Genomic DNA, 12,525 nt, shown 5'->3' with positions numbered 1-12,525 from the left:
GGTAATTGAGGATAGGTGATTTGCCTAGTGTCACACAACTAGGAAGTATTAAGTGTCTGAGAACAGATTTGAACTCAGGTCCTCCTGACTTCAGGGCTGGAGCTCTATCCACTGTGCCACCAAAGTGCCCCAATAGTGGGATTTCTATCAGGTTGTTAGAGTCATTGTTCATGTTCTCATAATTGTATTTTGTATTTGTTCAAACAAATATTTCCATATTTCTTTGAATTTCCCATTCATCATTTCTCCTTATAAGACAATACTTCCTTACATTCAAATCATATGGCTTTTCAGCCAATTTCTTATCTTTTAAAAAATAATAATTACATTGTTATGAATATCTAATCCCTTGAAATGTTACTAAAAAAAAAAACACCCATGGGTTCAAAGGTTTCCAGAGCAGTATGAAAAGTTTATAAATATCAAATATAAAAATATTAAATGTATTAAGGAAACTTATGAGGTCAATTAATAAAACAACAACTAGATTTTATGAAGTATTTATTATTTACCAAACACCATTCCAAGTGCTAGGGTTACAAAGACAAAAATAAAATCACATCTTGCTTCAAAGTTTTGTATTCTTTCCAGGAAGTCATCACACTCATTTATAAATCCAAATAGAACCTATTCAAAAATAAATAAAAGTATGAAAAATACAACGAAATCTTGGAAAATAGTTATGAAATGATACAAAATGGAAAAGGAGAAGTTGACGTGAATATATATCTTCAACGGTCATATGAGGAAAAAAATTTTTTTTGAGCTTATGTGAATCTACCATGACCTATCATAACAATTCTGTAACTAGCCATTTTTTAATCTGAAGCAAGCAGCTAAAATATACTCTCAAATAGAAAAGTTAAGATTACTATGAGAGCAGATAGAAGAAAGAGACAAAGACAGAGATAGATACTGTGGTAGATCTAGATATTAGGACTATAAATACAAAAAGAAAATTCCTACGTTTAAGATGCTTGATTACTAATAGAAAGAAATAAAAGACACAGGTATAATTGATAGTCTGCTCCTAGGAAAGCCTCCATTGGATTGGGTAGGGGAGCACTACAGAACTGAGAAAGGAACTCAGCTGAGAAGGATTGGCCAATAAGACAAATTTTGCTTTCTGGTGCCTTCCAACTTTAACCTTTGGGAAAGTGTCCATGTGATTTTTAGTTTAGGGAGCTCCTGCTGAGAAAATCCCTCTTTAAAAGCAATTAATAATAATGGTGCTAAGAAAGTGTCACTTGCCCAAGGTTACACAGCCAGTATGTGTAAGAATTAATAAGCTTATTGACAATCTTTATCAGTGATAAGAACTAACCTCAAAATTTTTAAATTTCAAGGTTGAAGTATCCATGCTATAACAAGTCTGGTAGTCTCCCTTTTAACTAATTATGTTCTGTAGCACAGTGCTAAATCTCTGTTTTTATGTTGCTGAAGGATTATGTTACCATCCTTCCAGTGTCTTGAGGCAAATTTTCCTACCCTACTTAGAGTTCTGCTCCTAAATCATAATCTCACTTTCTCTCTCCTTTTTCCCTCCTCAGGTTCTTTCTCCTTTGACGAAAAATCTCTTCCATCGAGCCATTTCCCAGAGTGGAGTTGCCTTTATGGAATCCCTGTTCAGTTCTAACATCAAATCAAAGCTGAGGTTGGTTTTTGGCATTACAAAATTCTCTGTAAACTTGACTCCAATTATAGATGTACATGTACAATTATTAGAAATAATTTTACATTTTACAGAGGTTAAAATGAAAGCCCTGCATAAATAAATGAGTTTATCTAAGTCACACAGCAAGGTCTTTTTTGTGGACTAGGATAAATTAATTTTTTTAAATAAGAGCTTTTTATTTTCAAAGTATATGCAAAGTTAATTTTCAGCATTCACTCTTACAAAACCTTGTGTTCCAAATATTTACTCCCTCTCTTCTACCTCCTCCCCTAGATAACAACTAACCCAATATATGTTAAACACATGAAATTCTTCTGTATGTGTGTCCACAATTAACATGCTGCACAATAAATAAAATGGAAAAAATGAAAAAGAAAACAAAAAAGAAATTAACAACAACAAAAAAAGATGAAAATACTATGGAAACAGGAAGGTCTTATAAAATTAGTTATTCTTTAAATTAAAGAATTTTTCTTTTTCTTCCAGTCCACTTCACCACTAACAAAGAAAATATCAGTCTTGTAGTAATATGCATAGTCAAGCAAAAATTCCCAAAATGGCTAAGTTAGAGAATGTTTGTCTTTTTTTGCATACTTCTCTTTCAGGAGGTAGGCAACATTCTTCAACATTAGTCCTTTGAAATCATTATTGATCATTTTGTTGGTCTGAATTCTTACATCCTTCAAAATTATTTATCTTTAAAATTCTGTTGTCTTGTCCAAATAGTTCTCCTCAATCATCACATTTTATTTTGAGTTCAATACACGCAAGTCTTCCCAGATTTCTCTGTAACTATCTCCTTTTTCATTTCCAAGGAGCACAGAGGTATTCCATCTCTTTCTCTCTCTTCAAGTAATTTTTCTTGAGAGTTTTTATTGGCATTAGGGTGGGAGATCTATGTCTTTTTTCCTCACAACTTGACTTTAATGGAAATGTTTTATATAACTTCACAAGTAATTTCTTAATTGTGGGTGGGGATAAGGGAAAGAACTAGAACTCAAAAATTTTAGAAACAAATGTAGTTTGTTTTTTTGTCTTGAATGTAACTGAGGAAAAATTATCAAATAAATAGAATAAAACAAAGAAGTTATTTCTAGGTCTCAGGGTATGTTGAGTTTAGTAATATTTTCATTTCTAAATATTTAGGATATTTTTACAGATCATCAACCACATTAATATCCTTTTCCTAAAGTCATTCCAACATCTGTAATTTTCATTTAAAAAAATCAGTTTCACCTATCAGATGGGTGACTTCAGAGATACTTTAATTTTTTTTTTTTTTTAAGCATTGGATGTTTAAAACATTTTTGAATGACTTTTAAGTAGCTTATATTTTTTCACTTGAGAACCAACTTTTCATATATTTAATAATTTATCAGTGGTTGAATGTTATGTATTACTACAAATTTGAATCAGATCCTGCCATATCTTAGAAATGCAAGCTTTATCAGAGAAAGTTGCTACAAAGATTTTTTTCACTTTACAGTTAGTTTCTCCTTTTATCTTACCTGAACTTTTCTTTTAATTTAAAAATAATTTTATAATCAAAATCATTGATTTATCTCCTGTGATTTTCTCTGTATCTTATTGGATCATGAACTTTTCCCCATTCATCAATCTAAAGAGGTAATATTGCTTGTCCTCTAATTTGTTTATAATATCATCTTTTTGTATCTAGGTCATGAATCTATTTAGCATTTATCTTGGTTCATCATACAAGGTTTTGGTTTAAACTAAGCTTCTGCCACACTGCTAACTACTTTTCCTAGTAGTTTTGTCAAATATTAAATCTTTACTCTAATTGTCGTGAACTTTGGGTTAATTGCTTCAGCAAGTAGTTTACCTACTCTACTTATATGATCACAAATCACACAGAAAGAGTACTTCCATCAGTGTACTATGTCACACCTTCCAGAATTTAACTCTTTCCCTGTTAAATTTTGTTGCAGAAAATTTCAGCCTTAGCTGGGTGTAAAACAACCACTTCAGCCAGCATGGTTCATTGTTTGCGGCAGAAGACAGAAGAAGAGATCCTGAACACAACTCAACAGCTGGTAGTCTACTTTAAAATTCTGACTCCTTGTCTCTTTAATAAGATTCAGTTTACATGATCCCTTCAGAGTCTTTATTTTCTCTAGGTAGCTTGAATGGTTTGCCAGGGATGAGATGGGCAAAACTGAAGATCAGTTGTGGGAAGGAACATTTATTTTCATCAGAAACATAACTTGTAATTTTTGTACCTGGTTTTAGGTGAGAATAACTGCTCCTTTGAACACTGCTAGGGGACACATTGTTTTGGGCTATAACATATGAAGAAAAGAGGTTGGTACTGGTGTGAAGACCAGGGAAGAAATCACCCTTTTACATATAAACTATTACATTAATTATTTTTGTTAATACAGTGCTATTCAATTGTCCCTCTGGTTCTGAAGGATATAAATATTGAACACAATCTCTTGGAGAAAATCCCTGATTTCCTCATTTTACTTACAGCTCTGACTTCTGCAGAGATTCATCCAACTCATCTTGTTTGATTTGAAAATCACCTAATTCATGATCTAGAAAGGGTTTTTCAGATTTTATTTCTAATATCCACCTACTTGCAAACAAGAGGTTGGACCAGAAAAGCTCTTGGTATCCCTCCTCAGACCAGGTGCTATATAATCAGTATTTCTGGAAAATTGTTCTTGTAGAAAAGACTAAGGTGTATGTGCTTGGGTGCTGGGAGGAGCTTTTGTTGTTGCTTTGCCTGAAGATAGGGATCTTCATTACATAGGCCATCCTCAGAAAGCTGACTTTTCACAGTAAGATCAATTTGACCATGGACCAAGAGAATATTCAAATGTCCAAAACAAAATTATTGGGAAAATTATCTAGATATATTCAGTCCCTAAACAAATTGACAATATGATATACCCAGATAAGTGAATTCTAAGTAGTTTGTTGGATCAAAAATTATTTGTATAATTGGCATAATTTATTGTTTTAGACACACAAAAACAGTTTGTCAGAGACTAGTAGTTAATTTTTGGAGTAGCCAATTATTCAAAAGATTTAGACCAAGAACCTAGCCTTTCAGAAGTGTTCAAAGAGTTACGTGGCAATTTTGGGACAATTTCTGCATGAATTTTAAGATTAAATCAGATTTATTAAAAAATCTGAGCAAAGTTCTGATTTCTTTTCCAGAGGTCAACTTGGGAGAAGTATAAGTAGGAAAGCAAAGAGGTCTTCAGGTGATTGCTCTAAGTTGGAATTCTAAGAGACTTTTTGACTTTCTTTCTGGATCTCCCAGCCTGACATTACTTCTGCTATGAAGAGCATTTGCATTTCATTCCTAAGTCTAAACTTGACAAAGTTTAAGAAAAAACTTGATAAGTGAAGTCCCAATAAGCACTTTCTGGGAAATTTTACTCACCTAACTATTTTTATCTGTCTTTACAGGAACTATTCAGCTTGGATTTCCTGGGAGATCCTACACAGGTTAGATATTTTTTTTTAAATTATTTGCATCTGGATTTTAAGCTCCAGTTAAACAAAAGGAAAAAAATCCTGTTTGGATGGAGTCATTTCAGTCCCATTTCTATTAGGAGCAGGCTGTCCCATTCTCAGGTTACTGCTAGGTTAATATTTCATATTAGCTACTACAGAAAAATGCCACCTCCAAGAGCCCTATGTTTTAATTTGCCCCTTTTAGAGAAACTTCTAGGAGAACACCTGATAAAGGCTTACAAATTATTTAAAAAGTTATAAGAAAAATTGCAAAGCTCTAGGCAAGGAGGGCTATAGTTACTAATGTCAACCACCTCATATATATCTTATAAGGATAATGCTTATAACTGCTAGTGGAAATCTTTACTTTATACTAATTATTAAGCAAAAATGTTGGGTGAGGAATAATTGGTCCATTCCAGATTCCAACATTTTCCCACTCTATTCTGTCATACTAACCTTCTCCCTAGGCTATATCTCCTATCACCATCACTACAATGTTTGTCTTTATTACAATATTTGTAAAGACGCTAGAGTCACTTTTTAATTTAAAAAATTACCACCTAAATCCACCTGATTCAAAAAATCCTCTTGGACTACTCAAAAGAGAACAATGATTTCCCTTCAATCCCTTCACCTCTAAGTTTGGACTTTAAATTTTCCTAAGTTCTCACTGCATTCAAACTGCTTCCATTTGTATAAATAAATGTTCCTTCTCTTCTTAGCCTAGTTGTCAATTTTAATGCTTGTTCTGTGATTATGTCTTGCATTAGTGACATAATGGTATAGTGTAAAGAACCTTAGATTAAATCAGGTGATAGAAAATGAGTCTATAAATCCTGACTGTCACTCAATAATCACAATACTTTGATCACCTCACTTTCTCCCTGAGTTCAGTTTTCTTTTCTCCAAGTAAAGGAAATATACAAATGTTAATATTATAGATGAAAGGGCAGCAAGATGGCACAGTGGATAGAGCACCAGCCCTGAAGCCAGGAAGACCTGAGTTCAAATCTGACCTAGGACATTTAACACTTCCTAGTTGTATGACCCTGGGCAAGTCACTTAACACCAATTACATCAGAAAAAAAAAGCATATATATATATATATATATATATATATATATATATATATATATATATATATATATATATATGATGACAGATGAAAATGAAAGCCTTGAAAATAGGGACTGCTTAGGTTAGGGTTTTTGTATTTCCTATAGCTAACTCACAATAAGTATTTGTTCAATTGTAATTGAGTAAACTATCTCTAAGGTCTCTTATCTCTGGGAATTAAAAGAGCCTATAATTTTCAGCCACAGTTTTCTCATCTATAATTATTACTAAATGATTATGGCTATAATTAAATGAGAAAATGGGTATCAATATGATTTGTAGATAGGGAAATTATTTACATATGTGTAAGTTCCCAGAAACTCAGAATTTAAGAATTAGAAGGACCAAAAGTAGAATTAGAGTGGGATCTTCCTTTTCCTAGGGAGATAATGATATGATACTTTCAAGTATATTTTAGTGGAGATTTCTTTCACATATGAGTTGCACTATATAACTACTAAGAGCAAATTCCAGTTCCCAAAGTCTGTATTTTCTTCTTTGTAATTTCTACACCCACGTTCCTAGTTTTTCCCACTATAGTCAAAGAAAACAAATATGATTTCTACTCTCTATGGCAGTCTTCTCATACTTGAATAAAACTATCAAAGTTCTTCTGAGTCTTTGGACTAAAGATTCCAAGTTTCTTCAACAAAATGTATATTACATGAAATCATGGACTTTCACCATCTTGGTTGCCCTTCTTTTAAGGCTTTATTTACATTTTGAAAAAAAATCTCAGTTGGAGAATATCCTATGTCACTTCAAAAATTATCAAAAACTTATTTTTTGATAATACTGTGTATCAAATAGAAATATTTCAATATCATGTCCCTTTCTATTTTATTTTATATATTTAAAAATATTCTGAAAAGTTCATGTCAGAAAAAAAGGAAGAACTCCTGAGTTAGGATAATCAGTGAAGGTTCCTTGCTGAATTTAGCACTTAAACATGTTTGGAAAAAGATGGGAAAACCATTCAAAACTTTTCATCTGAGTAGTCAGGACAACATTTATTAGGGATTAGTTTTTGTAGTTTGATGTATTTCTTCACATTTAGCCTGAGAAGCTGAATTAAATTTGCTTAACTAGTTTTCTGATCCATTTTGTTCACATCAATTACAAGACAGAAAAAATAATTGATTCACAAATAATCTATGATCCAGATAAAGACCGTACCCATAGACACTGATGCATTGTTGGTGGAGTTCTGAATAGATCCAATCATTCTAGAGAGCAATTTGGAACTATATTCAAAAAGTTGCCAAACTGTGTATCCCCTTTGATCCAGCAGTGTCTCTACTGGGCTTATATCCCAAAAAGATAGTAAAAAAGGGAAAGGGACCTGTATGTGCAAAAATGTTTGTGGCAGCCCTTTTTGTAGTGGCAAGAAACTGGAAACTGAGTGGATGCCCATCAATTGGAGAATGGTTGAATAAGTTATGATATATGAATGTTATGGAATATTATTGTTCTATAAGAAATGATCAGCAGGATAAATAGAGAGGCCATGAACTCATGCTAAATGAAATGAGCAGAACCAGGAGATTATACACTTCAACAACAGTGCTATATGGGGATCAATTCTGATGGAAGTGGCTATCTTCAATAATGAGAGGATCCAAATCAGGTCCAATTGATTTGTAATGAACAGAACTAGCTACACCCAGCGAAAGAACACTAGAAAATGAATGTGGACCATAACATGGCATTTACACTCTTTCTGTTGTAGTTTGCTTCCATTTTTGTTTTTCTTCCCTGGTTATTTTTTTTCTTGTGTAGCAAGATAATTGTATAAATATGTATACATATATTGTATTTAACATACTTTAACATATTTAACATGTATGGGACTACCTGCCATAGGGGAGGGGGTGGAGGGAAGGAGGGGAAAAGTTGGAACAGAAGTTTTTGCAAGGGTCAATGTTAAAAAACTACCCATGCATATGTTTTGTCAATAAAAATCTATAATAATAATAACAAAAAAAGATAGTACCCATAAAAGTCCTTGTGGTTTAGAATAAAGCTACAGTTTCTTGTCCAGTTAGCCTCATCAATGGATTGGGAGGATGTGTCACTCCATAGTTAACAAAAAAGATCATTCAAATGTCATAATTTATTACTCTTAAGGTCAACATGAGAAAATGTTTGTTTGTTTGTTTGTTTTCTTTCAGAAAACTTTTTTACCACCTACAGTTGTGGATGGAGTATTTTTCCCCAAAAGTCCTAAGGAGCTTCTTGCTGAAAAGCAGTTCAATCATGTCCCCTATATTGTGGGAGTCAATAATGATGAATTTGGCTAGATTCTTCCAAAGGTAAGAACATTGTATTTCTTCTTTATTTTCATGTTTTTGTTTTTGTTTTTTCTGTCTCCAGGACCAGGAATTCCCTGCTGGTTGACCTTCACATACTTCAGCATAGCCCCAGGAAAACATGTAGATGCCACGACTATGGATACTCAAGCAAACAGGAAGCCAACACTGCAGTGCTCCATAATGAGTTTTAACATAGCCCCAGCAAAATACAGAAATACCCCAGCAGCCTAAGCACACAACAGACACTAAGACCAGACTACAGCTCAGCACAAAGTTAGCTAACAGTCTCCTATTGCCTCCAGCTACCTCCCACACCACCTTATCAATGCAGTACCAGGCATTAGAGACCCTCTGTGAGACGCAGAGCACCAGCAATGCAGTATTAGGTGAACAACTTGACCTTGAATTCCATAGCACAAGAAGCCTGAAAGAGTGGCCTTTCTACCCTAGGAGCAGAAGTCAAATTTAAAAGAAAGAAAAAAGGCTAAAAAAAGAAGAGTAAAAATAACAAAAAATAATCTTACCATAGAAAGGGAAATTACAAATACAAATTCAGAAGAAAACAACAATGTCACAACATCTATAGGAAAAGCTCCAAAGAAAAATGGGAAATGTTCTCAGAGCCAGAAAAAAATCCATAGGGCAGCTAGATGGCACAGTGAATAGAGCACTACCCCTGCAGTCAGGAGGAACTGAGTTCAAATGTGACTTTAGACACTTAATCCTTACTAGCTGTATGATCTTGGACAAGTTATGTAACCCCAATTCCTGCATTAAAAAAAGAAAAAACTTACAAGAACACAAAAACAACTTTCAGAAGAGCTCAAAGAGGAACTTTAGATCATATAAGAGAGGCAGAAGAAAAATTGGGAAAATAAATGAGAGTGATGCAAGAGAATTATGGAAAAGGAGTCAACAACTTGGAAAAAGAAAGCAACTTCTTACAAAGTAAAATTGACCTAATGGAAAAAGTAGTTCAAAAGCTATCTGAGAAAAATAATTTCTTAAAAATTAGTGTTGGGCAAATGGAAGCTAACAATTCTATGAGACATCAAGCATCAATAAAATAAATGCAAAAAAAGAAAAATGTTAAAAAAAAAGTAAAACCACTCATTAGAATAATAACTCACCTGAAAAATGGATCTAGGAGAAGTTATGTTAGAATCATTGGACTATCTGAAAATCAAAATCAAAAGGAAGACTTGGATAGCATCTTTCATGAAACTGTTAAGGAAAACTCATCTGATATTCTGGAATCAATAGGTAGGTACTGAAAAAATGTACTGATCACCTCAGGAAAGGGATCTCAGAATAAAGACTCCAAAGAACATTATAGCCAAATTTCACAACTATCAGATCAAAAGGGAAAAAAAGTACTGCAAGTAACCAGAAAGACACAACTCAGGATGAGACAGGACTTAGCAGCTATAACATTAAAGACTGTAGGTTATGGACCATGATATTCCACAAAGTAAAGGAGCTAGGACTACAATAAAAAAATTATCAACCTAGTAAAATTAAACATAATAATTCAAAATAAAAAATTATCCATTCAATGAAATAGAATAAATTTAAGATTTCATAAGAAGGTCAGAATTGAATTTAAAAAAAATGATCTGTAATATCAAGATTCAAGAAAAGCCTAAAAATGGAAAAGGGGCAAGGAAACATAAGGAATTCAATGGAGCTGAGTTGTTTATATCTTTGCATGAGAAGATGATATTTGTATTTCTTAAGAATTGTATCATTAATATTACATCTAAAACAATCCACATAGACAGAACTTACAGGTGTAAGGTATAATATAATGAGATAAAGGATGAGAAGAGATACAGTGGATGCAGAATGAAGAAAGAGTGGTGAAATGGAATAAATTCTTTTTCATGAAAAGGTGAGAAAAACCTATTATAATAGAGGGAAAGATTTGGCAAAAAGGCATCACTTATATCTATATATATCATATATACACTATAGCATGTTTGGAAAAGATGAGAGGTAAGAAAGAGGGGAAAAGAATAAAGTAAAAAGAGTACATCAGAGAATAAAAGAAAATATATGTGTTGTGCTTATTGATTTCTTGAAATGCAAATTTATTCTTTTATATTTTGAATCCTCTCTCATATTTTGCTGTGCTCTGTTTTTTTCTTTTTATATTTTGTATTTGTTTTAAATATAGTGTTTAAAAAAAGAAAAAAGAAGGAAAGGAAATAACTAAAGAAGTGAATAGAATATCAGAAAAGTTAGATATAACAAACTTTGAGGAATAAAAGGAATATAACTTTTTCTCAATAGTATATGGCACCTACACAACAAAATTGACTATGTATTAATGCATAAAATATAATGCATAAAAACCTCAAAATGAAATGTAGACTAGTAGAAATATTAAATGTATTGTTTTTGGATCATAATGCAATAAAAATTGCATTCAACAAAGGTCACTGGAAACATAGATTCAAAATTAATTGGAAGCTAAGTAATCTATTCCTAAAGAATAAATAAATCTAAGAACATAGAAATAGTCAATAATCACATTAAAAAGAATGACAACAATGAGAAAAAAATCTCAAACTTTACAGCATACAGTCCAAGTAGCATTTAAGGGAAAATTTATTTCTGTAAATTTATACATCAACACATTTGGGCATGAAACCAAACTAAAGAAAAAAAGAAGAAAACAAAAATCTTAAAAAAAAAAAAAAACAAAACTTAACAAATTAAAAATTCCCATTTGAGCACCAAACTGGAAATACTGAAAATCAAAGATGACATTAGTAAAAATGAAATTTTTTAAAAAAAGACAATTATTGACCTAATAAATGAAACTAGGAATTGCTTTAAAAAAACAATGAGATAGATAAGGCAATGGTTAATTTGCCTTAGAGATCCCCAGACATTCTACTAAAAAGCTATTAGAAATAATCTTCATCTTTAGCAAAGTTATAGGATACAAAATAAACCCACATAAATCCTTAGCATTTTTATACATCACTAACAAAATCCAACAGCAAGAGATTCAAAGAGAAGTTCCATTTAAAATAACTGTTGATAGTATAAAATAATTGGGAATTTATCTGCCACGGGAAAGTCAGGAACTATATGAGCAAAACTACAAAACACTTTCCACACAAATAAAGTCATATCTAAACAATTGGAAAACTATTAAATGCTTGTCTAAGAAATAGACTAGTTGATCAATGGAATAGGCTAGGTTCATAGGACAAAATATTCCATAACTATAGCAATCTAGTGTTTGACAAACCCAAAGATCCCAACTTTTGGTATAAGAATGCACTGTTTGACAAAAACTGCAGGGAAAATTGGAAATTAGTATGGCAGAAACTAGGCATTGACCCATACTTAACAACATACACCAAGATAAGAACAAAATGGGATCATAAACCCATAGGCATAAAGAATGAGATTATATAAATAAATCAGAAGAACATAGAATAGTTTACCTCTCAGACCTGTGAAGGAGGAAGAATTTGTGATCAAAGAAGAACTAGAAATCATTAATGATCATAAAATAGAAAATTTTGATTATATCAAATTTAAAATTTTTTACAAACAAAACTAGTTCAGACAAGATTAGAAGGGAAGCAATAAACTGGGAAAACATCTTTACAGTTAAAGGTTCAGATAAAGGCCTCATCTCCAAAACACATAAAGGATAGACTCAAATTTATAAGAAATCAAACCATTCTTCAATTGATAAATGGTCAAAGGATATAAACAGACAATTTTCAGGTGATAAAACTGAAACTATTTCTACCTCTATAAAAAGATGTTCCAAATCATTATTGATCAGAGGAATGCAAATTAAGACAACTCTGAGATACCACTATACACCTCTCAGATTGTCTAAGATGACAGGAAAAGATAGTAATGAATGTTGGAGGGAAAACTGGGACACTGATACATTGTTGG

At 32.3% G+C, this 12,525-nt stretch overlaps 1 protein-coding gene across 1 annotated transcript in view; it reads left to right on the top strand.

The window, feature by feature from the left end:
- Positions 1–12,525, top strand: part of LOC141557582 (liver carboxylesterase 1-like) — a 45,862-nt gene that overhangs the window by 13,912 nt on the left and 19,425 nt on the right. Inside the window, 5 exon segments of the mRNA XM_074293447.1 lie at positions 1,551–1,648; positions 2,494–2,500; positions 3,625–3,729; positions 5,117–5,155; positions 8,455–8,595. Coding sequence (XP_074149548.1) covers positions 1,551–1,648; positions 2,494–2,500; positions 3,625–3,729; positions 5,117–5,155; positions 8,455–8,595 — 390 coding nt within the window.

This window comes from Sminthopsis crassicaudata, chromosome 2 (assembly GCF_048593235.1).
Source record: "Sminthopsis crassicaudata isolate SCR6 chromosome 2, ASM4859323v1, whole genome shotgun sequence".
In the NCBI taxonomy this organism is placed as follows: Eukaryota; Metazoa; Chordata; class Mammalia; order Dasyuromorphia; family Dasyuridae; genus Sminthopsis; species Sminthopsis crassicaudata.
Note: the sequence above shows the minus strand (reverse complement) of the source record. Positions and strands in the feature narration are given on the sequence as shown.